This window comes from Phocoena phocoena, chromosome 20 (assembly GCF_963924675.1).
Source record: "Phocoena phocoena chromosome 20, mPhoPho1.1, whole genome shotgun sequence".
Taxonomy (NCBI): domain Eukaryota; kingdom Metazoa; phylum Chordata; class Mammalia; order Artiodactyla; family Phocoenidae; genus Phocoena; species Phocoena phocoena.
Genome location: NC_089238.1, coordinates 13502646 through 13529578, shown reverse-complemented (window position 1 = coordinate 13529578; position 26933 = coordinate 13502646). Strand labels below are relative to the sequence as shown.

General features: G+C 51.7%; 2 protein-coding genes across 3 annotated transcripts in view; one reads left to right on the top strand and one right to left on the bottom strand.

The window, feature by feature from the left end:
* Positions 1-1123: 1123 nt before the first annotated feature.
* RASGRP4 (RAS guanyl releasing protein 4) lies at positions 1124-13404 on the bottom strand. The gene is made up of 18 exons (XM_065898485.1): positions 13382-13404; positions 10880-11064; positions 10362-10464; positions 10299-10302; positions 10173-10234; positions 9412-9543; positions 9153-9306; positions 7873-8046; positions 6397-6513; positions 5278-5553; positions 3620-3700; positions 3436-3540; positions 3228-3346; positions 2973-3117; positions 2132-2168; positions 1895-2029; positions 1660-1772; positions 1124-1180 (listed from the first exon to the last, which is right to left on the bottom strand). The coding sequence occupies exons 1-18, from the start codon at positions 13402-13404 to the stop codon at positions 1124-1126; spliced, it is 2022 nt and encodes a 673-aa protein (XP_065754557.1).
* Positions 13405-20145: 6741 nt separating this feature from the next.
* The window catches only part of RYR1 (ryanodine receptor 1), a 117694-nt gene continuing 110906 nt past the window's right edge, over positions 20146-26933 (top strand). For both annotated transcript variants that reach the window (XM_065899310.1, XM_065899309.1), the window contains exons 1-3: positions 20146-20193; positions 25120-25239; positions 26299-26403. In XM_065899310.1, coding sequence (XP_065755382.1) covers positions 20146-20193; positions 25120-25239; positions 26299-26403 — 273 coding nt within the window. The remainder of the gene's footprint in view (positions 20194-25119; positions 25240-26298; positions 26404-26933) is intronic.

Genomic DNA, 26933 nt, shown 5'->3' with positions numbered 1-26933 from the left:
GCAACATCTTTCCCTCCCAGTGGGCATGGGGGAGGAGACATGCAGGCATTGGGCAAACATCTGTCAGGTACCCACCATGTGCCAGCCCTGTGCTAGGCATTGGGGTTACAGATAATAATAACCCCTGGTCTCCCGGAGCTGACCTTTCTGGTGAGGAAGGGCAGACAAGAAAGTTTAGTTTGTCAGATGGGGAAAGGGCTTTGGAGAGAAATAAAGCAGGAAGGCAGGATTGAGACCATGGCAGGATTGCAACTTTATGCATGATCAGGGGAGGCCTCACTGAGAAGGTGGGTACCTGAGCTGAGTCCCAAAGAGGGAGCCATGTGGACCTCTGGGGAAGAGCCTTCCCTTCCTGACAGAGGGAGTGTCCAGTGCAAAGGCCCTGAGGTAGGAGTATTTTGGGGCATGATCAGGGACCATTGGAGGCCAGTGTAGCTGAAGCAGGATGAGTGAGGGGGTGAGTGGTGGGAGGGGAGGTGGGAGAGGTGATGGGGGCAGACCATGTGGGGTGGGCCACAGTGAGAACTCTGGCTTTTCCCCTGAGTGAGATGAAGCCATGGGAGGGCTCTGAGCAGAGGAGGGATGTGATTGGACTCAGGCTACCTCCCTGTTCCACCCTTTCTCTGGCCTTCTCTCCCATCTCTGGAACTCCAGAGTTTGGAACTTTACCCACCCCGTACCGTCCCCCTCCTGACCCATGCTGACATCAGTGTAGCATATTGGTCAGTAGCTTCCATTTTAGAGGCAGGCAAACCTGGGTGTGAGTCCTGTCTCCAGCACTTAGGAGTTCTGCCACCTTGGGTGAGCAGTTTAACTTCACTGAGCCTGTTTCCTCGTCTGTAAAATGGAGATTTAAGGAGGTGGCGAGATGATGCCTAGGTCTAAATGTATCCAGCACAGAGCTGGATATTAAATGCAAGAAAAGGGAGTACGATTAATAGCCACTCTGATGCAAAAGAAGAAAGTAACTTTCTTTCGGAGTAAGAGATGACGGATGCTTCAACAAAGGCAGTGTGGATGGGAAGGAGGCGATGCCTTTGGGGGGTTCTGCTGGAGGCCGAATAATAGGACTCGAGACTGACTCTGGTGGAGGGAGTGGGGAGAGAGCAGACCAAGGCAACGTCTAGGAACTCAGCTTGGAGGACTGGGTGGGTGATGGGGCCGTCGCTGGCAGAGGGACCTGGAAGGAGGAAGACACTGGGTGATGTGGGAAATGTACGATGTCCAGGAGACGGTTCACTGCAGGGGGAGAGCCTCACCCAGACTTGTGAAAGTGGATGGATGAATGTCCCCTCTGGATTTTCTTTTAGCTCAATCTGAGAGTCCCCACTTTCGAATCGTGGCATTTACTCCACCATTAGTGTCTGATATATTTGGCATTATTCTAGCCATCTTATAGTTGTCTTTCTTTTTTTCTTCCTAAACTCCCTTTTCTTTTCTACTAGTGGCTACCCCTTCCCCTCCCCACAACATACTGTAATTCCTATTTTTCTATCAACACATTAAAAATTAACCATTATCTATGCCCTCCTACCCAAGCAACTGAGGACTTTTGCATATTTTAACTTTCCTATGCTTCCCCAAATCTGTCTGGGCTCCCCCAGGCAAATAGGCTGGTCTCCCTGTATCCAGTTGTGGGTAGGGGCAGCTCCTCCTCACCGTCTCTGGTTCCCAGGAGGGATGTGAGGGCTCTGTCTGGGTCCAAGCATGGCAAACGTGCCACCCAGTCTCAGGTTCCAGGGATAGCGTGTAGGAGAAATTGTCCTCGGAGCCTGTTCGTGGGGTTGTGGATGGGAGGGATGTGGGTGCGGTAGAAAAGACCTCATGACCTTGGAGTTAATCCCCATCCATCCACCAGACCCCCTTCCCAGGACTGCTACACCCTGGGTCTTACCACAGCCGGCATGGGGAACTGGTGTGGGTGGGACAGGGGCTTCTAGGGGGCTCACGTTGCCCTTGGCCCCTGGCCTCTTCTTACACTCCACCTTCACTTGGTCTCTGCAGTGTTTGTGGCAACACAGCCCACAGTCTGGGGGAAATTCAGAGGTTAGTGCCAGAGGCCCAGTCTGTGTCCTCTATTCTTCCAGCCCGCGGGTCCTGGATTCCCTCCCCCTACCCATGCCCCGCTCACCCCGACAGCGGTAGCCTTGCTTGGTGACACCCCAAAGCTGGGAAGAGAAAGCAGAATAGGTTACCTAGGCTAGGGGAAGGAGGGCTGTGATTGGGGTGGGGCTGGGGTCTGTCTGGAGGAAACAATTCAGGTTTTGGAAGTTTTCAAGGCTAGAGGCTTATGTGGGATCTGGGAGACTAAAGGAATTAGGAGGTTATCTCAGGTTTGGAAAGTCATCTGTGATATGAGAATTGGACAAAATTTGGAATTAATAAAGCATAAATTCTATGGGCAGGGATTGTGTCTGTTCTGTTTCCTCCTGTGCTCCCACCCACCCAGAGCCTATAACTGTGCCGGGCACACAGCAGGTGCCCAGTATATATTTACGAATGAAAAAATGAATGAAAAAGTAAATTCGGAAAGTAATCCAAGGTTTGTGAATTGCTCTTGGTTTGAGATTGAGAGATTTGTCCATTATACAGAGTTTGAGGATACCCTGAATTTGGAAATTATCCAGGGTTTGAATTATCTGGGGTCTAGAGACTTGGAGATTGATTCCGCTTGGAGATAATCTACTCGTGTTTGTAGATTCTCCAGGGTTTGGCAATTATCCAGGATGGAGGTTGGGAATCGAGCAGTATCTAGACTTCAGAATTATCCAAAATGTAGGGAATATCCATTGTTTAGCGTTGCTGTGAAATACAGGGATTATTTGAGGCTAGAGGCTTTTGTGGAATTTGGGGATTATCCTGGGCTTGGTGACCGTGCGCGCTCCAGGGCAGGGCTGGCTTTTCCAGCCCAGGCTGTGAGGAGTTAGGGCGCTCCAGGGGTCCCTCAGGGTGACAGCGGGCGGAGTGCTCACGAAGCCACTGCAGATGCCACAGAAGGTGGGCTTGCGGAAGGTGACCTCCTGGAAGGTGTGCAGGAAGGCCAGGCCCAGCTTGGAGCAGATGGCGCTGGCCTGGAGCAGGTACCCTGTCAGCTCCTCTCGGCTGAAGGAGCCACTCCTGGGGGAGAGACTGCGCTTCAGCAGGACTGGCCCATTTCTCCCAGACCGAGGAGTCCTGGATACCCCAGGTCCTCGTCTTAAGGGAACCCAGGAGTCGGGAGCACCTACCCCTGGCGGGGGGGTGGGTGAAGCCCGTGGCAGGCGAAGGGGAAGTTGCCTGAGAGTCGCTCAAAGTCCTCCTGAGAGATGGTGCCTCGGCCTTCGGGGTCATAGTTCTTGAACACAGACTTCAGAGGAGCGTGGGAAGGGGAGAGTCAGGCCGAGTCAGAGGCCCCGGGGCCTTAGATCCCTCCTCCCGCCCAGGGCTCCTCCTCACCTCCACCAGCTGCTCCACATGCCGACCCAGCGTGACCCTGTCGGGCTTGGGCGTCACGCCAGGTGCCCACTGCACCACCAGGGGCACCTGGAAGGGGGAGGGTGGCTGGGGCAGGGACAGAGGGTCGCAGTTAGTCATTGCAGAGGCTTGGGCTGGAGGTCAGAGGTCAGGGCTGGGGTCTCACCAGACTCTTGGGACAGCGGGGCTCCCGGGCATAAGAAAGCTCATAGATCTCGTCCTCCGTGTAGAAGAGATCCAGGGAAAGCTGGAGGATGGGCAGGGCGTTACGGACCCTCCTTGTCTCTGTCCTCCTACCTACAGCCCATGCCCGCCTGGACCCCCAATCTCCTCCTCTTTCCAAAGCCCCTCTTCCCTGGGACCCCCATGGTCCTCTCTCCCACTGAGCCCCACTTCGCTCTGCACACCGCTGGTCCCCTAGACCAGAAACACCATCTTGTCACCGAGGCTCTTTTGATCCTATTTAAAATTGCAAACCCCTGTCACTTTCCATGCCTGTTTCTGCTTTAATTTTCTCTATAGCACTTTTTATCTAGAAGACCATATGATTTACTTATTTACTTTTTTCACTGGCTATCTCCCCCACTAGGAAGTCAGCCCCACAAGACAGCAATTTTTTTCTGATGTTGCACACGGCTGTGAGCCTAAGTGCCTAAAGTAGTGCCTGGCTCACAGCAGGTGCTCAATAAATATTTGGGCTGATGGCCTCTTAGGGTCAGCATAGCATAGCAGCTCAGGCACCAATCATTCTGGGGCAGGACCAGCTTCACAGGCAGGCCCCACACTTAGAGGGGCCTCCACTTCATTTAATGCCCTGCTGTCACCATCTTGAAATTCTTAATAATTTCAAACAAGGAGCCCCACATTTTCAATTTGCAGGTGGTCCTGTCTTAGGATCTGAAAGTCAGCTTTTCGGTCTTAGACTACCTGGTCCTCAGAATCCCAGTCTCTCTCAATTTATAGCTCTTTAGAATGAAATATATATATCTCTACCTCTCTATCTCTATTATCTATCTATCATCTATCTACCTATCTATCTGTCTATGTAAAATAAAATATAGCCAGAATCTCACACTTGCAGTCTTAGGACATAGTGTGACAGTTAATACATGTTCTGAAGCTGGCCTGCTGTGGGACAGGGGGCAAGTGACCTCACCTCTGTGGGTCTCAGTTTCTCAGTCTGTAGAATGGACACAATAAGGGTCCCCTCCTCGTAGGGTTGTGAGGATGGAATGAAGTGCTCTCTGGGGACTGTTAAACATGGCGCCTGGCACATAATAAGTGGTCAATAACTGTTATTAGCTTTTTGCTTAGATTCCTGGATATGTTAAAGCTTGGAATTTTGGACTAGTGGCATGAGAAGCTCAGAACCTTGGAGTTCAGGAGTGCAAAAGCCGGAAGCAATTCTGGAGCTCAGATCAATGGATACTTGAGTTGCTGGGGGAACTGGGGGAAAAACGCATTACTTATATAGAGCTCACTGTGTTCCAGATACTATTTTAAGTACTTTATGTGAATTATATGAATGATATTTATATGAATTATATTACTGATTCTTTTCAACCACTCTCTGAAGTAGGTCCTATTTGTATTCCCATTTTGTAGTTAAGGAAACTGAGGCTGAGGGGTTAAGTGACTTGCCCAAGACCACACAGAAAAAAAACAAAAACAAAAACACCCCTAGAAGCTCTGGCTTCAAAGCCCATGCATTCCAGTGCTATTCTACTATTCTATCCTGACCCTCACCCACCCAGGACCCTAAATCTCAGTACCCCGCAGGTGCGGCCTCTGGGAGCTCAGCCTGGGCAGCTCAGGGCAGCTCACCGTGAGCAGATGCAGTAGGTCCTCCTTGGCACTGCAGGGGGGGTGTTGCCTCTGGAGGGCTGCCAGCTCCTGCAGCCGCAGGTAGAGGCTGTTGAGCTTGGGTAGGTGCAGGCGGCCGTCAGGCAACCTGTCAGGCTGTGCCTCGTGCAGGGACACCAGATCCTTGAGATGCACACCCAGTACAGGCAGCCGGAAGCCGGTGCAGCCAGCCCAGGTGCGGCGGTAACAGGCGTAGTTGTTGTGGGCAGCAAGGAGCTCAGTCAGCTCCAGCAGGGCCTGTGTGGGAGGGGCATGGGTTTTTTTGGGCGGGGAGCAGCATGTAATCGGGGAGGCCAGTTCTGTTCCCCTAGCTCCTTGAAGGGGAGTATCTAGCAGCGTCCTGTGTGGCTCTGGACCCCCCAGGGGCCCAATGACATTTTGGACCTCTCCCCAAGCCCCTCCGTGTCCCACATTGGCTTCAGCATCTCCCCAGACTGCTCTTCCACTTGGGCCCCCATCTCAGAAAGGCCCCACTGTCTCCCATTCCCCAGGCTAGAGTGATTTTTCAAAAACCCAAATCTGATCATGGGTGCTCTCAGCATTCCCAAACGCTTCCTAGCTCCCCACTGCCCTCTAGGTAAAGCCCAGACACCTTAGTTGAGCTTGCAAAAGGCTCAACAGGATCTCCCCCCGCCCCCTGCCCCGGCATCTCCAGCCCAATATCCTGCCACATCCTGACCTCAGGCACACACCAGACTCATGAATGACTCACTCTCCTTAGACACTTTCAGGACACCACCAACCCATGCTCCTCCCATGGGTGGCCCAAATGTTGGCATCCCTGGGGGCATCATTTCACTCCCCACCTGGACTACAAATTCTCTGCTAGCATCTCTTATCTGCCTCCCTCCAGTCCTGCTCAGGACCAGACACACAGTAGAGAGAGGTCAGCACCACGGATGAGGAGGGAGGAAGAATGACAGAGGAGGACAAAGCCTGGGGGGTCTGTCAGATTTGGAGGGGCAAAAGGTCTCTGGGTGGCTCCAGAGCCCCTGAGAAGGGACGGAGGGGGCTGGGGAAAAGTGTGTGGGTTCAGGATAATTGACCACTGGAACTTTGGGGAGGGCAGTGGGACTTCACCTTGGTGCTGTCAGGGCTCAGGTGGGTGTGAGAGTCCTTGAGTCTGGAGATGGCGCTATGACACAGGCCCCCAGTGACTGCCATCAGCGTGTTGAAATTCTGCAGCTGGAGGAGCCTCTAGGAAGGGAGGGTGATGCAGAAGTGGTGGGCACCACATGGAGGACAGGCAAATTGGGGGTTCAAATGACAGCATCCCTATTGAGTTGGGGTCTCAGGCATGTGTGGGGATGGGCCAGTGCAGGCATCAGACAGGTGAGATGTGTCAGGCAGGAGTGGGCCACAAGCAGGTATGTGGGCATCACACGGAGGTCAGGCAGATGATAGACTAATGTTAGGTCAGACAGAAGTGGGGGGAGTCAGGGACTTCCCTGGCGGTCCAGTGGTTAGGACTCAGCGTGTACTTCTCCTGCCGGGGCATGAGCTGGAGCTCTGGTGGGAGAACTATTATCCCACATGCCACGTGGTATGGCCAAAAAAAAAGTGGGGAGAGTCAGGCAAGTATGGGGTGTTGGACGGGTTTGGGGACTCAACAGGTCTGTGTCAGGCAGGTGTGGAGGTTGCAGACAGATGTTAGGGTGTCAGACAACTAGGCGGCCTCTGCACTGGGAGCCAGCCAGGTGAGGGGAGATCAGAAGGCCTGAGTTCTGGGCAGGAGTTGGGAGCTGGGCAGAGGTGAAATCGTCCAGAGTGATACGGAGGGGTCAGGTAGATATAAGAGACAGGTGTGGGGTCAGCCCTCCCCTTTCTCAAGTTTGAAGAGCGGAGGTTGCTGGGGGAGAAGGTTGTTGGGGGCCAGGGAGGAATGGAAGACGCTCAGACCGGGGAGACCCCATGTAGATGCCAGAACACCCTGGTCTGTCGTGCGGGACAGGGGAAGCAAGGAGATGGAAGACGCCAGAGGCAGGGCGTGGTCTGCGAGGAAGTACGCAAAGGGGCGTGGCCACGCTGGGGGAAGGCGGGCTTCCCTTTTCTCCAGAAGGGAGGGAACATAGCTGGAAAGGAGGGGGAAGGGGAGGGGGGAAGGGAAAGGGGGGAAGGTGAAGAGAAAGGGCGGGCCAAGGGAGACCTGAAGTGATGGGGTCGGATGCTGTCACTGTCCTAAAGGGACAGCTGGGGCCTAGGGACGGGGTAGAGTTTGACGCAAAGGTGCGGGCAAGAAAGAGTCTCCTCTTTCATTGCCCTGCGGATAGAATATTCGGGCATTGGGCTTGTGAGACGGGGTCAGGAGGAAAGTCGTCAACTGCCACGGCTGGGACCAAGGAGTGGGGCCAGGGCGGGTTGGACGTGGTGAAATCAAGGCCAGGGAAGAAGTGCCGTCACAGTCCCGGGTTAAAACGACAGGACTGGGGCCGCGGGGACGCGGCCAGGGTGGGGCGTGATGCGTTCGGGAGGGGCCACGATATGGTGACGTCACCGCCCGGGAGCCCCGCGGGGCAGGTGCTCAGAAAGTGGGCAGAGCGACGGGGCGGACCTCACCTGTGCCACGTGGATGAACTTGTCCAGCACCTGCCCGCGCTGTGCAGGCCCGGGACGGCTCAGCACCATGACCTGCACCCAGCGGGACACGCTGTTGCTGAGACCTACGGATCCCTCCAGGGCCGGGCAGCCCCGCACGGAGCCCTGCAAAACGTAGCCCCGCAGGTCCTGGGGCTGGGGGTGAGGTGGGTGTCAGGGTGGGCCCTCGCGCTCAGGTTCTGCCCCTCACACGCCATCCCCCAAGCAGTCACGACCTCTGACGTCCTAGCCCGGCCATCACATGTCCCTGAGGTCACCATGGCCCTCTCCCATCTGAGGAGAAATGTTTAAAGAAAGTTGGGTACTATTCTGAGACCTTCCTCATAGCCTCACAAGTCTATGAAGTGAACACTATATTATTCCCATTTTAGAGATGAGGTCATTGAGGCACAGAGAGGCTAAGTAATTTGCCCAGGGTCACACAGGCCCGAGTCAGGGAGGGAACCCAGTCTATTGCTCTTAACTGTATACCTGACTGGTATATAGTCAGCAAAGGGAAGGGTGGTGAAGAGGACACGAAACTAACTTCTATTTGTTCTGCTCAAGGAGTCAACATTACATACCCACATCTACTGCACTGTGTGTGTGTGTGTGTGTGTGTGTGTGTGTGTGTGTGTACAATCAGGAAATTTTCCCATTAAGGAAGCAGATCCCCAACTACCCTCAAAACGATGATGGCAAGATGGCAATAGCTAAACACTTATATATAGGTTGAAGCATTTGAAATTACAATTTGGGTAGGTTAAATATGTCAAAACATGGCAATTTCAAATGGTTCAACTATAGAGCATTTACTCTGGACGAGGCGCTGATCCTATGGGGCAGGAACTAAGTCCCCCTTTTACAGATAACGGGCTGAGGCACAGTGAATTTAAATGCTTCTCAAATAAATGAACAATTAATAAAATATTTTGAGCACTTACTATGTGCCAGGCACTGTGACGAGCATTTTTAAATGGACATATTAATTTCCCCAACCAGCCAATGAAACATTATGACCTCCTTTTTACACATGAGAAAACTGAGTCCCAGAGAGGTTGAGAAACTAGTTCAAAATTACACAGGTAGGAAGGGGCTGATGGGATTTGAACCCGGGGCTCTGTGCTCAGCCAGCTTAACTCATTTTCCTGGACCCTCTAGCACCCAAGTTTGACAGTTTGGGTCCTCTCAGTCCTGCCTGGCCCCAGCCACACCTCAGCCCACCCCAAGCCCTCCCCAGCTGGGAGGAGGGGCGTCCTTACCGTGATAGCCTGGAAGGACCGGAACTCCAGGTAAGTGAGGTGCTCTGCCAGCTCCTCGGTCTCCAGGTGGTCGAAAAGCAAGGACACTTTGCGCTTTTTGCCCAGGCCTGGGCTGCTTATGGGGGGAGGGGGGCCAGGGCCACCAGGGCTCAGCCTGGGGGCAAAGAGAGGCAGGGGGAGGAGCTGGGGTGGATGGTGTGGGAGTGTGGAGGCAGAAGGCAGAGTGGGGGTGGGAGGGAAGGGGAAGGGACTGACTCACAGGTTCGCGGAGTCTCCCAGGCTCCGCTGGGTTGCGTTACCCTCCTGTTCCACAGTGGCCCAGAAGCGACCTATAACCTCTTCTAACTGGGGCTCCTGATGCACTGTCTCAGGGTGTTGGGTCAGCCAGTACCTGAGGGTGGTTTAGAGATGGTGGAATGAGGCTGGGGGTGAGGCAGGTCTCTGAAAGGGGTCTCTTGGGCTGGGGGATCTCTAGGTGCTGGGCTTGGGGACGTCTCTAAATGTGTGCAGGGGGGTCTCTGGAAGGCCAGGGTTCAGAGAGCCACCAGGCTGGGAGGATCTCTGGGAGTAGGACTGGGGGCCTCTTAACACAGGCTGAGGGATCTATGGCAGATGCACTGGGCAATCTCTTGGAAGTGGGATGGCTAGGAAGCAGGGTAGTGGGCATGGGTCTCAGGAGCTAGGTTGGGGGCCTCTAGGGGTGAGATTTTGGGGGAACAGGGTGAGGGGGGTCTTAGAAACTAGGCTGGGGTATATGGGAGGTCGGGGTTTTAGGAATCTGAGCTGGACGTCTTGGGGTACCAGCTGGGAGAGGGTCCATAGGATCTGGTCAGGGGTCTCTAAGAGGTGAGGGTTCTAAGGAAGAGAACTGAGAGGTTTTAGGGACCAAGCCAGGGGATTCTCAGAGTGGGATTTGCAGGAGCAGGACTGGGTAGTCTCTGGGAAGTGGTTTATTTTTTTGGGGGGGCAGTAGGGTGAGGATCTTGGGTCATGGGAGTGTAGGTCTTGGCCCAGGCCTACCTGACCAGGTGACAGATCTGCAGCCTCCTCAGCTCCTGTGTGCTCCCTGTGGCCTCCTGGTACTTAAGTTCCAGTCAAGGTTCTGTTATCCAGCATCTCAGACCTGCCTGCTCACCCCGTCCCCACCAGGCTCTCTCATCTCCGCCCTCCGTCCTCCACCCACTGCTCATGGCCCCGGGAGGATATAACGTCAGCAGACGGGCAGCAAGGTGGGCAGAAGGCAGCACCCAGTTGTGCATGGCAAGTACCATGTTGAGAATGTGGTCCCCACGGCGCAGGCTGCCAGCCGAGTCTGAAGGCAGGAGAAGGGGACACTGTGTCAGAATGGCCGCTGGGCAATGGACTGCACAGCTTCCAGAGCCGGTTGGACAGCCTGGCTCAAACCCCAGCTCTACCAGTGACTCCATGTATGAACTTGGGCAAACAACCTGGCCTCCTTGTGCTCCAGTTTCCTTGTCTGTACCGTGCACGGACCAGCACCGTCCCTGGCAAGTCATACTGAAGATGGAAATAGTATCAGACCCCTCCCCCCGTGGTTCAGGAAACAGAAGCGCAGGTAGGTGTCTCTCTTACTCCTACTGTAGTGATTGAGAGTCATTCCACATACGCCTGCCTCTATTTTATACCCCTCAAGTTGAGCCCAGAGAGAGGTGGGTGCTTGGCCCAACCTCAGGACTGGGGAGGCTGGCCAGGGAGGGGACACTCACCGAAAGACTGAATGCATCTCTCCAGCAGGTCATCTTCGCTGCAGCCGCCCTCATTCAGCATACCCAGAGCCATGGAAGCCATGACCTTGCTGATTTCCCGGGGGCTGGGGCACGTCTTGTGGCGGCGGGCCTGTCGGGCCCGGCCCCGGCCCCCTGTCTTCCCCGGGCATTCCTGGTGGGACTTCCTGTGGACACATTTCCTGGGGAATCATGGGAGCCCCTTCCTTGAGGCAGACCCCCAGAATTCTTGACCCCAAAGCCCCAAGGCATTCTAAAGGCAAGGTCCTAGCATTAGTCCTGACCTACCGTGGTTCCATAGGAGAAAACCCCAGGAGTAGTCCAGATCATGGGAGGCTTCTCCTACAAGAAAACTCCAAGGGTCACGCCTGTCCTGAATCAGGGGGGAAAACCCTAGGACTACCCTGAACCACTGCCCCCAGCGAATCACGGGAGAAGAGCCCCAGGACTACTAAAGACCCCCCAGGAATCATAAGAACTCTTTCCTCCAGGCATTGTCCCCCAATTCCCCTTGACTGTATGGTCCCAAGACATCATGGGAGAGGCTTCCTGTTGGCAGATGGGTTACTCCTGACCTCCCAGGGAATCATAGGAGAAGACCCCCAGAATTATTCTTATCCTCCCCAGGGGGAATCATGGGAGGTTCTGCCTTCAGGGATACTCCTCAGAATTCCCCTTTGCTTTCCAACACCTACCCCTCCTCCCCCCAGCCCTCATGAGAGAAGCAGACCCCTGAGATTCCATCTCTCCCTCCTCCCCGACCTTGACCGCCACTAAGGTGACAGACCCCTCCCCCAAGCCAGCCTTTCGGTGGGACTGGAGTCTTAGCTGCAAGCCTGGGTCCCTAGATTTGGAGCCTGGAGAGAAGATACAGGTGCAAAGTAGCCTCACCAGAGCCCTTCAGAGCTGGGTGCGGTTCCTGGGGCTGAGGCAGCTTCAAGGAAAGTTTAAAAATAACCCTCACTCTGCCCTGTGCCTCCCCAAGGCTCCTGTTCCAGTTGGGGAAAGAGGGTAATGGAGAGACAGGGATGGTAGAGGAAGGAGGGAGCAGAATCCAGGCAGAAGGCCTTGGCTTCCACAAGAGTCAGACAGAACTGGGTTGGAGAAATTTATGCTGGCTGGTGAGACTTTGTGTTAATCACATAATTTCTTTGGACCTCAGTTTCCTCATGTGAAAAATGAGGGTTGTCTTCAGACCTTCCCCAAGAATTTATTATGAACATTCAATGCCTTGCTCTTCAAAAGTGCTAACTAAGGGATTTAGTTTGCTTAGGCCCTTAAGTGGCCAGAGGTGAGAAAGTTAAATTTGAGATGCAGAGAAAGAATGTGATGGAGCAAACTAGAAGCAAGGCCTGGGGAATGGGGGTGAAACCAGAAATCGGGAGACCCCCATAACAAGGGCACTGCCATGTCCCTGGTGCATCCTAAAAGCTCCGTAATCATTTTGAATGTTGTTGAGTAACAGCTGGCATTACTGAGCACTGGATGTGTACCGGGCAGAGGGTTGAGCATCTATCTAGTTTAGGGGTTCCCAAAACATGGTCCTCAACCAATCCCAACAGCATCACCTGGGAACTTGAGAGAAATACAAATTCTTAGGCCCCACCCCAGACCTACAGAATCAGACACCTTGAAGGTGGGCCAGCAGCCTGTGTTTTAGAAGCCCTCCAGGTGGTCCTGATGTGTGCCCAAGCTTGAGAACCACAGGTCTAGACTGTACCATCGAGGACTCATGCGTCCCTCTGAGGAGGGACTATGATTATTTTATTGACAGAAGAAGAAACTGAGGCACAGAGTGGGTAAGTGACTTACCTAAGGTCACACAGCCAGAAAATGAGGCAGCCAGGTCTCCACCAGTAAACTCCTGGAGATTATAGGGAGGGGACACTTTGCCTATCAAAGACATGCTGGGGGAGGCAGAAGGAGCTGCCTAGGCTATGGACCCAGCCACCATGGCCCCTGTGAGGACAGGAAGGCAGAACCTGCTGGTATAGCCAGCTGCTAAGCCCTTACCTTCGGACTCTCTGCCCCCTGCAGCGTCTGGAGCAGCCAGGAGTTACTTAAGACGCCGCCGGGGAGCCGCCTTGCCCTGCATCACACTCCCCTCCCCTGGGGCAGGGCCCTGCGGGAGTCTGGAGTTTCCAGTTCTGGGGGCAGCCAAGAAGACCCCAGGGAGGACAGAGACACCCAGCCTACAGAATTAGGATGGGGGCGTGAAGGGCGCGGGGAGAATGGGATCAGAGCAGCTCAAATTCCAGAAGAGCAAGGATAAGACACAGACACCCAAGCAAACAGCCCCAGCCTAAGCTGGCTCTGGACTCCCTGAAGCATCTTTCCACCTGGCGCCCCCTGCTCCTGCTGCTGCCCCGAGAGTAGCCTGATACCCTATGCCCCTGGTTAGAACCTCCCCAAACTTCCCATGCAGCCCAAGCGAGACCCAGGGGCGCAGGGCGCTCCTGGTCTCTTGGAGAAGGGTCCCCTCACCTCTTGCTGTCTTTCCTGTTCATGCTTCCTTGAGGGGAAGGGGTCTTTTAAGAGTGTGGCTCAGCTCCTCCCCCCCTCACCAATGCTCCAGCTTCTTAGCCCCTTGGGAGCTGGGGCCTCCTCTGTGCTTGGGAAGGAAAGAGGAACTGCCCCTCCCCACCCAGCCCCAGGCCAGGGGGAAGGAAGAGGCTGGGGAGAGACCAAAGGTCCCTCCTCCCCCCACACGGGGATCCCTTCAGGCTGAGGTTTCCGGTGCTGCGGGCCCCCACCCCCAATCACCCAGCGGGCTCTCTCTCTATCTCCCCCATCTTTCGGTCTCCAGACCCGTGATTCTCTGTTCTGTCACTGTCAAGCTTCAATAAGAGCAGTTTTTTAAAAAAAGTATGCCTAATATGACACATTTATGTAAACACACTCAAAAGAAAAGTCTATATTTCTATGAGGACATATCCATGTATAATGCACAGCAGTTTGATTGGAAAGTCACAAGACATAATATTTTGTATATTTCTTATGTTTCTTTTATTTCTAGCTTAGTTTTAATAATACCATTTATACCCCAGAAAACATTTTCACTTTATTCCTTTTATTGTAAGAAAACCTTATGTAGCACCTACTGTTCTAAGGGCTCTTAACATATTAACTCATTTAATTCTCACACAAACTTTTTTTTTTTTTTGGCTGTGTTGGGGTCTTCATTGCTGCGCATGGGCTGTCTCTAGTTGGTGGCAAGAGGGGGCTACTCTTCGTTGCGGGGCTCTAGAGTGCAGGCTCAGTAGTTGTGGCGCACGGGCTTATTTGCTCTGTGGCATGTGGGATCTTCCTGGACCAGGGATCGAACCTGTGTTCCCTGCATTGGCAGGCGGATTCTTAACCACTGTGCCGCCAGGGAAGTCCTCACATAATCTTAAAGACTGTTATCTTAGTATAAAAACATTGCAGATGGGAGTTAACCCTTGGGGAGTCCCCTCCCCATCCCACTGTCCCTGTTAGGCAGGGGTGACCAATATCATACATGGTTGGGTTTCATCTGATCTGTTGGCTCTGCTTTTAAGTACATGGACACATGCTCATAGAAACACAGACTTTTCTTTTGAGTGTGCATGCTTGTTTTCGCTTACCTAAATGTGTCATGCTTGACATTTTTTTTGACACATTTTTAAATTGAAGTACAAAAAAGAGTCAAATCATAAGTGTTTAGGTTGTTGAATGGTGACAAACAGAATATGCCCCTGTGACATTCACAGAAATCAAGAAATAGAACATTTCCATTCCCCATAAGCCCCCTTGTGTTCCTTCCCAGTGCTATCTCCCCAAAGTTACCAGTAACCTGATTTCTAACAGAGTAGTTTTGCCTGGTTTTGAGCTGTATATAAATGGAAACAACTATCTGGCTTCATTTTTTTTAAAATTATTTATTTATTTAGGCTGCTCCAGGTCTCAGTTGCGGTGTGCAGGACCTTTAGCGGTGGCATGCAGGATCGTTTATTGCAGTATGCGAACTCTTAATTTGCTACATGCATGTGGGATCTAGTTCCCTGACCAGGGATCGAACCCAGGCCCCCTGCACTGGAAGTGCGGAGTCTTAGCCACTGGACCACCAGGGAAGTCCCTGGCTTCTTTCATTCAACATCATGTCTTTGTGATGCTTCCATGTTATATTTAGCTGTAGCTCATTCCTTTGGTTGTTGTATTGTCTTCCATCATGTGATTAGTCCATGATTTATTGATTGATTTTCCTGTGATGGACATTTGAGTTGTTTCCAGTTTGGGGCTGCTGTGAAATGCTGCTGCTGTTATGCTAGCCCCTGACTTGCGGTGAACACTGTGGTGTGCGGTTCTGTAGGGTAGATACCCGAGAGTGGATTAATGGTCACAGTATTTAGTATGATTCTGCCAAACCTAGTACGTGAGTCCATTCAACCAAAGCTCTTTTAGAAGTCTATTTTTGCACAGAAAGAAGTCACCATGGATTTTTTTTTCAGGCCAAAACATTTAGACAAGCACAGAGCCCATTCTCTTTAGCTTTTCCATTCCATGCCATGCCGTATGGTTGCAGACCCTCTCCATGTTTTCCTCCACCTGCCTTTTCTCTTCTCTCTCCTTTGATCTCAAGAGTGCTCTCTGTGATGTGCTGTCTGTCTGACTCTCAGCCTATCTCCTCGGCACCTGCTTTACAAGAGGTGATGTAACAGCCCTGGCTGAGACCAGCTTATAGTGGGAGAGTGTCTCCAGGCCCCCAGGACTCAGAGAAGCCTCAGAGAGGGAGACGGGCAAAGGTCCCTGGCACTGGTATAAATGTGTGCTGCCCTCATGGCCCTCGGGGATGGTTAATACCAACAATAACACCAACAACCGCAAAGGAAAAGACTGCTTAAGCAAACCACAAAAACTCATGAGGCAGAAACAGGATGCATTTGATAACATAAAATAAAGATTTCTTTTAATGAGGACACCATGGAACAAATATCAGATGACAGAGAGGAAAAACAGTATTTAAAGTGTGTAAAATCGGGACTTCCCTGGCAGTCCAGTGGTTAAGACTCCGAGCTTCCACTGCAGGGGGTGCGGGTTTGAGCCCTGGTCGGGGAACTAAGATCCTGCCTGACTCGTGGTGTGGCCAAAAAAAAACAAAAAAAGAGAAAGTTTAAAATCAAGGAGAGATTAATATCTAGAATGGAAAAGGGACAGCTGCAAGTCAACAAGAGAAAAAGACAGCCGCTCTGATAGAAAAATGGGCAAAGAGGATGAGGGTGAGGAAGAGACTCCAAAACTCTCTAGACAGGCACCTGAGAAGGTGCTAGAAATTATTGGTAGGAGATCAGGGAAGTGCAAATTGAAACGACAGTGAGCCATCCTATTTGTCTGGCAAAAACTAGAAGCTGGAAAAATGCCAAGTGGAGGTTGGGGCCTTGGGGACGGAGGAGCCCTTATGTACTGATAGGGGACAGCCCTTCCTGAGGACCGCTTGGCGCTGCAGTCAAATTAAATGTGTGCGTGGAGCTGTGACCCCACGGTTAGCTCCTGGGTGTTCATACCGAGACCTTCTCCCTCAGTTCCACGTGGGGGCATATACAAGGAAGTTCACTGCAATGTTATTTTGGGGGAGGTGGGGGCAGCCTGGGTGTCACCTCCGCAGGCGGGAGAGGGAATAAACAGAAGAGGACAGTCACCAGGGAGGCCTGCAAACCTCCGGCAGCCACAGACCAGGTGTCCACAGAGCAACATGGGTAGGTCCTAAAACACATAATGATGACTGACAGAAAAAGGAAACGCTATTAATATCTTATGATGTAATGCACAATGACACAGAATAATTTTCTGTTATACATACAACTCTGAGGGAAAACTTCATATTTAACATGCAAGTGTGCATTATATAGTGTATGACAGATAAACATATAGTTGTGTTACATAATTATATTAGCCTAAATATCTAATTATATAATTACACATTATATACTCTAATGATATGGTACAAACGTATGTGCCATTACAGTTGTATCAATAAATCAATATTTAACTATGTAACACATAGCAATCTATTATACCTTAACATTTTGTGTATAATTTTATTGAACTGCAAGATATTGTTTTGTATAACTTATTAGATACCATTACATGTTAATAATTTTTCTTTTGGCCACACCGCGCGGCATGTGGGAATTTAGCTCCCCAACCAGGGATCGAACCTGTGCCCCCTGCAGTGGAAGCGTGGAATTCTAACCACTGGAGCACCAGGGAGGTTCCAATAATAATTTTAATAGATCCCTGTATCAATCCGTTACCATGTGGTAGGCGCTAATTGGTTTCCTCATGGAATCTTCTCCACAACCCCAAGAGGTTTAGGGAATATCCTAAATTAGTCTAGTTGACAGATGAGGAAACTGAGGCCTAGAGGCATGAAGCTACCTGCCTGGCAGGAGGTCCAGGTGTGTGTGGCATCCTGTGTTGGGCCTCTAGTCCCCAGAGCTGCCAGTTTTAGGGAACTACAGAGGCCCTTTGCCTCAGACCCCCAGATCCCAAGCCTCTTCCAGCACCGCCTCCCCCCAGGTGGCCAGGAACAGGAAGGAGCTGGTTGCCCCTCTCAGTGCTCCCTTACTTACAAAGACCAGGGTGCTCATCTGCATAAGGGTGGCCCAGCTAGTGGCCCTCATTGGCTCAGGCAGCCTCTGGGGAGACAGAGGATTAGAATTCTGAGGGAGTGTAGCCTGGCCCTGGTGAAGTGGCTTTTTGTTGTAACTGGGAGATTTTATGCAAATATAGAGACAGTATAGTCGAATGGTTAAGAACCTTGGCTCTGGGTTCAAATCCCTGGCTCAGCCTCTGTGTGACCTTGGGCAAGTTACTTCACCTCTCTGTCCTCAGCTTTCCTCATCTGGAAAATGAGCACCATACAAGTACTGACTTCACAAGATTACTGTGAGAACTACAGTCATCCCTCAGCATCCACAGGGGTTTGGTTCCAGGACCCCCTTGGATACCAAAATCTGTGGATGTTCAAGTCCCTTATATAAAATGGTGTAGTATTTGCATTAACCTACGCACATCCTCTGGTAAAATTTACATCATCTTTAGATTACTTATAATACCTATTACAATGTAAATGCTATGGGAATAGTTGTACATACAATGTAAATGCTATGGAAATAGTTGTACACACAATGCAAATGCTATGGAAATAGTTGTGGGCCTGTGGCAAATTCAAGTTTTGCCTTTTGGAAATTTCTGGAATTAAAAAAAAATTTGTTTTTGAGCCGCAGTTGGTTGAATCTGCAAATGGAAAATCCACAGATATCTGTGGGGGGCGGCTGTACCTCATTTATTCAGGTCGTGTCCTTAAAACCATGCGTGGCAAGGACCATACATTTTTATTTTCTCCTCTAAACAATGTAAATAATAGCAGGATTGTTGTGAGAGCTAATGAGATGCAGTGAAAAGGTCGTAGCCCAGAGACTGAAATGTGACAGGCACGCAAAAGACTGTAGATATTAGATACTATGCCTATTACTCCTGCCTCATAAGTTTTTGTAATAATGATGATGATGACGAAGACCATGATGACGCTAGCAACACTTACTTAACATTTTCTATGTGTAGGTAGCTTTTTAAATTATTACTAATTAATTTATTTATTTTGGGCTGCGTTGGGCCTTCGTTGCTCCACGCAGGCTTTCTCTAGTTGCGGTGAGCGGGGTCTACTCTTCGTTGCGGTGCACGGGCTTCTCATTGCGGTGGCTTCTCTTGTTGCGGAGCACGGGCTCTAGAGCGCAGGCTCAGTTGTTATGGCTCTCGGGCTTAGTTGCTCCGTGGCATGTGGAATCTTCCTGGACCAGGGATCGAACCCGTGTCCCCTGCATTGGCAGGCGGATTCTTAACCACTGCGCCACCAGGCAAGCCCTGTATACGTAGTTTTTAAATACAATTTTTAAAGGTTACTTTTCAGTTATTACAAAATATTGGCTATATTCCCCGTGTTGTATAGCATGTCCTTGAGCCTATAGTTTGTACCTCCCTAGTAGTTTGTACCTCCTAGTACCCCTAGTTTGTACCTCCCACTCCCCCTCCCCTTTATGACTCCTTCCCGGCCACCCCCCCGCCCCCACTGGTAACCACTAATTTGTTCTCTATTTCTGTGAATCTGCTTCTTTTCTGTTATATTCTCTAGTTTGTTGTATTTTTTAGATTCCACATGTAAGTGATATCATACAGTATTTGTCTTTCTCTGTCTGACTTATTTCATTCAGCATAATGCCCTGCAAGTCCATCCATGTTGCTGCAAAGGGCAAAATTTCGTTCTTTTTTTATGAGTAGTATTCCATTGTATATATGTACCACATCTTCTTTATACATTCATCTGCTGATGGATATTTAGGATGCTTCCATCTCTTGGCAATTGTAAATAATGCTGCTATGAATATTGGGTGCATGTATCTATTTGAATTAGTGTTTTGGTTTTTTTTTTTTCGGATACATACCCAGGAGTGGAATTGCTGGGTCATATGGTAGTTCTATTTTTAGTTTTTTTGAGAAACTTCCATACTGTTTTCCACAGTGGTTGCACCTGTATTGGTACAGTTTTAAGTGCTGCAAATAATCTAATTTAATCCTTGCAGCAGCCCTGTGAGGTAGGTACTATTAATATCCTCCTTACCAGTTGAGGAAACTGAGGCACAGAGAGGCGAAGTGACTTGTTCAAGGTCACACAAAGGAGTGGCAAGACAGGGATTTGGATCCAGTCTGTCTCAGAGTCCATATTTTTTTTTTTATAAAACAGAGTCCATATTTTTAATCACTGTGTATGGTGCTTTTTAAAGCCAGGAGACCTAGTGCGCATCCCTTCTCTGTTGTATGACATCAAGCAGGGGCTTCCTCATTCAGAGCCTCAGTTTGCTCTCTGTGAAACAGGAGAATGATGGCATCTTCCTTATCGCGAAGGGGGAGAGAGGGTAGCTGCCTTAAAGACACCCCCCTAAGCCCGCCCACCCCAAGCGCACCTTCGGCCAAGGTTTGGGGTTTGTAGGCGGGGCTCCGTCAAAGGGGCGTGGCCTTGGCCGTCCTGCTCCAATGGGGACCCGGGGGCGGGGACCTCCTCCCAGCTCTGTCCAGCACACGAGTCCTCCACGCAGTTCCATCTACGCCGCGGGTGCCTCTGTCGTCCCCAGAGGTCTCCGACCCCAACTCGCCCCCAGCCCACCCGTCCAGCCTTCGGCCCCCTCCTCTTAGCCACCGACCTCAGCCCCAGCACCTCTGGCCTCGACATCATGGGTGACGGAGGAGAGGGCGAGGATGAGGTCCAGTTTCTGCGGACGGTGCGTATCTCTGTGTTGGAGTCTCTGGGACTATCTCTCTGGTCTGAGTGTCTCTCTGTCTCCGATGTCTTTGTCCTGATTGCTGGTGGTCTCTGAGACTCTGGGGTCTCTCCTCTGTCCCTTTGGGTGACTGTCACTCCGTCTTTCTCCGTTTCTGTCTCTCTTAGTCTCCCCCATCTTTCTCGTCAGAGAATTAGCAGAATCCTGGACTACAGAATGGGGAGGAGGATCCTCCCTCCTCCACCCTCTCTTCTGACACTAGCGATTTGTCCCAGAGAAGGGGGCCGCTGAGAGAGCACCCCCTCCCACCACTCTGGAAGCAGGCACTTGGGGAAGGTGGTTCTAATTCCTGAGCTTAATTTAGCTGTCCCCTCCCCCACCCCCCACTTAGCCCTAATTCTCTTTTTGCTCCAGACTCTGACCTATTTAAATTCTTGGGAAGAGGGCTGTGGTGGGCTAAAGGACACAACTCCTTTGAACTCCCAGCCCTTGAGGGTCTCCTGAGGGTCCCCCTGTTTCTGGGTCTTCTTTCTTTCCCCACTTGATTTTGGAGAGGATGGTCAGATATGGCTGCTAATGGTCTTTGGGTGGTGTCTCTCCCTAGCTGTCTCTTTGGGTTGTCTGTGTCTCTGTCTCTTTCCATCTCTGTCTCCCTGTCTCTGTCTCTGGCTTTGTTCTTCGGCTTCAGGCCCTCTGTGTTTCTCACTGTGTCTTCAAGTCTGTCTCTCTCTGCATCTCTGACCCTCGGCAGGCGGGGGGCAGGGATGGGAATTGGAACAACAGGTGTCCCTCCCAGAATAGTCCACTTTTCTGGGGCCTGGGCAGGGGACAGGGAGAGGTTGGGGGGGAGGGGCTGCCCATCTCGAAGTCCTTCCTACTTTTCCCTCCCAGTGGTTCTACCAGGTGTGGGGCTGTGAATATGGGAGGGGATATTCTCTTTTCTGGGCCAGGTCTGCTGATCCTGCACTAGCCCCTCCCCACCCCCTCCAGGCCCTGGGAAATGCTGACACAGCATTCCGGCCCCAGAATAGGACCCTGGTGAGCCGGCTCTGGTTTCCTGGGAGGGAGGAATGGACAGCTGGGGCTGGTAGTGAAGGATAGGGACAGCTGGACATTCGGCCATGGGAGGAGGCCTAGCTTCACCCTAGACTCTTGCACTGGCTCCAGTCCCTTAGCAGACACCATGGGTTGGGCTCTCCCCTCCTCCCAAGCCCTAATAAGACCGTGGCCATGGCCTTGAGCCCCTGAGCAGCCACTCTACGTCAGACCCCATGCCCAGGGCCTCAGGATAATTATATCCTTGCTGCCCTATCTTCTGAGGTAGGGCCCTATCTTTATCTCCCTGGGAGTTTTGAGGGAAACCGAGGCCTGAGTGGGAGTCACTGACCAAGGTTAAGGCCAGGAAGTGTCATCTCTGGATGCCCCTGGGGGCCAGCCCTCCTGCTTTCATAAGAGGAAAACTGGGCTCAGACTTGCCTGGCTAGCCAGTGTTGGATTCTAGAGGCCTGGCCTTGACATCTCTTGGCCCCAGACTGGGTCCGTTTTCCTGAACTTTACTGAGGTTATGTGGTGGTTTTCTCAAACTTTTTGGATCTCATCCCACTGGTAAGAAATATATTTTATATTGCAACCCAGTACATGCATATATTCACATATGTTATAAAAAGTCAACTTTATTGAGCTATAATTGACATACAATAAATTGTACCCCTTTTAGGTGTTACAGTTGACAAGCTGTACACACCCATGTAACCACCATCATAATCAATAGAACATTTCCTTTAGCCCAGAAAGTTCCCTTTGGCTCTTTGCAGGAATCACCCTGCCCTTCTGCTTTATGTCACCAGAGATTCCATAAGTCACTAACTAGTGTTTCATATAAAATATATGCTCATTTGTCCTGCTTCTTTTGCACACCGTAACATTTTTGACATGAATCCATGTAGTGTGTATCAAGAATTCATTTCTTTTTGTTGCTAAGTAGTATTCCATTGTGTGAATACGCTACAATTTGTTTATCAGTTCACCTGCTGATGGACATTTGGGTTGCCTCCAATTCATGCTATTATGCTCAAATTAGGTGCATCCACACACAACTTTTTTTTTTTTTTTTTTTTTTTTTGTGGTACACGGGCCTCTCACTGTTGTGGCCTCTCCCGTTGCGGAGCACAGGCTCTGGACGCGCAGGCTCAGCGGCCATGGCTCACGGGCCCAGCCGCTCCGCGGCATGTGGGATCTTCCCGGACCGGGGCACGAACTCGTGTCCCCTGCATCGGCAGGCGGACTCTCAGCCACTGCGCCACCAGGGAAGCCACACACACAACTATTTTTAACTGAAACAAGTTTCATGAAATGTAGGTAGCCCTTAGAACACAAGGGGCATGCTGCTATTTTCTGTTCTTGCTCTACTTTTATTTCACTTTTTAAGCATGATGGGCATAGCCCCCAAGTTCATTTCATTTCCTTTTGATGGGTGGCAACATCCAGCCCTGCCCAGGCTGGGCTTCCTCAAAGCATGGCCCATGTCAAAACCTCCTGGGGGCTGGTTAATGGTCCAGATTCCCTGCTGACCCCAGATCTACTGAATCAGGCTCTTGGTGTTGAGGGGGAGACTGGGGCAGCAAGGAAGTTGCATTTTTAACCAGGCTACCCCCCTTCATTCGGATGCAGGAGAAAGTTAGAGAATCATTGGTGTAGGGATTAGGCTCCCTGTCCCTGGTTTATATCTTGGTTTTGCCATTTGCACTCCTAACTTTGGGCAAGTGATTTTTATTTTTCTCTCTGAGCCTCAGTTTCCCAATCTGGAAAATGGGGACAAAAATATGTACCATAAGGATTCAATGGGTCCATGCAAATATCTCTCTGGGCTCGTCTCCTCCCACTTTCTCCCTTGCTCCTGATGGCAGCAGCGCCAGGTTGTCTCCCTTGCTTTTTCTGAATACCCATGGCCCCAGGCCTTTGCACAGGCAGACTCCTCTTCCGGGAACTTTCTTCCTCCAGAGATGATCGGGCCTGATTCCTTCTTGTTATTCAGACAAGGCTCAGCTCAAATGTCACCTCCTTGGAGAGGCTGTCACTTCACCCCCCTCACTGATGTCATCTCTACCCCAAACTCTTACATCACCCTGGGTTATTTTTTCCATAACACTTATCACTGAAATTAACATTATAAATTGATTCACCTGTTCATTGCATTTCCCCCCACAAGGATGTCAGCTCCACAAGGACAGGGAATTTGTCTGCTTTATTCGCTGCTCTACATCCAGTGCCTAGATCAGTGCCTGGCACATAGCAGATGCTTAATCAGTGTCTATGAGATGAATGTAAAGCCCTGAGCATGAGGTGTAGCTGAGAGTATGTACTTAATAAATGCAAGCTGTATGATCCCTGTGAATACACGGCATATGCCAAGATGTCGGGGTTGGGGGTAATAGGACAGAGCAGTCCTGGGGCCTCCGGCCGACAGGATGAATCTCTCTCCCTCCTCCCAGGCTGACAGAAAGAATGAGGGCTGCCTGTGTGGGGTGAAGCCCAGGATTTGCTGGAAGGGCTGGAGTCTGTGTGACTTCAGGCAGAACGCCTAGCCTCCTTGAACCTGTTTCCTTTGCTGTAAAATGGAATAATCACTGTCTTAATTGTGGTTAATCACTGCAGTCTCCATCTATTTTTTTTTCCCATCAATTTTGATTGAAACCTCTATCAGTAAAAATGTGGAGCAAGCCCCCACATACATTTATATTAGTTATGAATGTAATATGGGCTATTCTACTAACATATCAAGAGGTGGTCTAGCGTTCTAAAAGTGGCATATTGGGACTTCCCTGGTGGTCCAGTGTTTAAGACTCCACACTTCCACTGCAGGGGGTGTGGGCTCGATCCCTGGTCGGGAAACTAAGACCCTGCAAGGGAAACTAAGATCCCACAAGCTCCGCCGGCTGTGTGACCTCAGGCAAATCACTTCACCTCTCTAGGCCTCTGTTTCCACAGGTTCACATACTAGGACTTACCTCAGAAGGTTGTTTATTTTACTTAAAATTTTAATTTATACCCTCGAGATTATTTCAAACTTAGAGAAAAGTTGCAAGGTTAGCTCAGAGAACTCCCATGTGGCCTTCAGTCATTTCCCCCAAATGTTAGGATGTAGCATGTCTGCTTTATCATTCCCTCCATCTCTCCCTCCCTCTCTCTCCCTATTTTTTTCCTAAGCTGTTTGAGAGTTAGCTGTGGACATGATACCCTTAACCCCTAAATCCTTCAGTGTCTGTTTCCTAAAAAAACAAGGGATGTCTCTCAGAAAACCACAGCACAGTTATCAAAATCGGGAGATTTCGTATGGCTATGATACCATCATCTAATTCAGTCTGTTTCACCTTTCACCACTTATCTCTATACCATCTTTTATGGCATTTCCCCTCCATCCAGGATCCAGTCCAGACTCTGGCACTGCATTCAGGAGTCATTAGACAGCACTCCTTAAATGAGAGCTACTATTAAAATAAAACACAAAAGAAGAATTAGATAAGGCTGAACTTAAAAGCCATTTAACTTGAGGCGCTCATATCTTCCACCCTCCAGTGACTCACCTTGTGGACCCCCACCTGGGAGTCCTCTGGAGTCAGTTGGACGGGGGTTCAGATCCCAGCTGCTTCTCTTATGAGCCGTGTGGCCTTGGACAAGCCATGTCCCCTCATTGAGCCTCAGTTTCCCCATTTTAACATGGGGATGCCACTGGCTTGGATCTCATGGGGATGTTAGAAGCATGTACAGTGCTCAACACGGGCCCCTACTTGATAAATGGCGAGGGTGGCTATTATTAGTCACATCTTTTTCACGAGGAGAAAGGGCCAGGTGGGCGGCCCACGGTACAGTGTCTGCGGGATGCGGGTGGGATGCGGGCGCCCACCCTGACCCTCTGCCCGTCCCCAGGACGACGAGATGGTCCTGCAGTGCAGCGCCATGGTGCTCAAGGAGCAGCTCAAGCTCTGCCTGGCCGCCGAGGGCTTCGGCAACCGCCTCTGCTTCCTGGAGCCCACCAGCAACGCCCAGGTCTGTGCAGGATGGAAGGAAGAGGGGGCCTGAGGGGCAGAGAGCCTGGGGCCCAAAGAAGAGGGGTCTGGGAGTCTGGAGAGGGGATGCTGACAGGAGGGGGAATAGGGAGGGGGGCTAAGAGGGAAAGGGGGCTGGAGGTCTGAGGAGGGGAGCTGGGGTCCTGGGGGAAGAGGGAGGGGGTCTAAGGAGATAGAAGGTCTTGAGTTCAAAGAAGAGGGGATCTGAAGGGGGTGCTGAGAGAAAATGGGAGGGGGCTTACAGGGGAAAGGGGCAGGGGTCTGAGGGGGCAGAGGGTCTTCAATCCAAAGCAGAACAGCCTGGAGGGTCAGGGGGTGCCTGCAGGGGGCTGACTGGGGAGGGGGTTGGAGGCTGAGAGGTGGGGGGAGCCTGGGGTCTGAGGCTGAGGTGAACTCAGGCTCTGAGGGAGGAGGTGACCTGGGGGGATGGGGCGGAGGCTGGGAGAGGGAGGAGACCTGGAGTTTGATGGGGGAGGAGGCCAGGGGCCTGAGGTGGGCAGAGAGTCTTGGGTCCAAGGGGGAGGGTGTCTAAGTGCTTGAGGTGCCTGGGTGGGAGCCTGAGGCAGGAGGTGTGAGGTGGGGCCTTGCTCCTGGGACTTTGAAGCAGTGTTCACAGGTGTCTGAGGGAGAGGGCAGGAGCTGGGACTGTCTGCTTGTTACAGCAGGAGCTGGGGCTTCCTTTGGGGTTGGAGAGATTTGCGTTTTCTGCCGGGAGGGCAAGAAGGGGGCTCCGGGAGTCGGATGGGTGGAATGCGTCTGACAGGGGCTGAGGCTTCCTATGGGATTAGGTGTGCTGTGGAAACTTCTGTGAGGTTCGGGTGGGGTACAGGGGTATGAGGGAGGAGGCAGAGCAGAGGTGTCTTCTGGGATGTTGGTGCGAATTCAGGGTGTTTGAAGCGGGAGGCAGAGGGCAGGGCTTCTTGGAGGGTTGGGGTCGGGTCTGGGTCTCTAAGGGGTGTAGGTATTTAGACTAGGGGCAAGGCGTGCACCAGCACTCTGGAGCCTTCAGGTCCACCATTCACATCTCCCCACCCCCCAGAATGTGCCCCCCGATCTGGCCATCTGTTGCTTCGTCCTGGAGCAGTCCCTGTCCGTCCGAGCCCTGCAGGAGATGCTGGCCAACACCGTGGAGGCCGGCGTGGAGGTGAGGCTCCCACCCAGGTGGGATGGGTGGCAGGGACGGGTGGGAGGACCTGGGGGTCATTTACCATCTGTTCTTCTTCCTCTCTCTGCCCTGCCCCCCACAGGCCCTCAATTTGGATAAGTGGGTAGGTCTGGCCTTGGGTGTCATCTGTCCTTGCCACCTCTCCTGACCCCAGGTGGCCCTCTTGGGTCCACACCCTGCACACAGGGACTGGGGGTTCTTCCCCACCCCGGTTGTCAGGGTCTGTGGAACCCAGAACAGGCCAGGCAGGAAGGAAGGAAGGGAGTGGGGGCTTTTGAGCCCCTGTTCTCCCACCTGCTCCTTTCTCCTCTTTTCCATCCTTTCCTCCGACCCTCCTAGCTCTTCTCCGCATGGGACCTCTCCCCTCATCCCCTCCCTCCATCCCAAGTGTGAGTCCCCTCTGGACCCACATGGTGGGTCCACCATGTGATCACACGGCCCCATCACATGGCCCCCTCAGAGCATGGGCATGTGAGAGCTGGGATGGGGGGCATGATGCCATCGAGTGC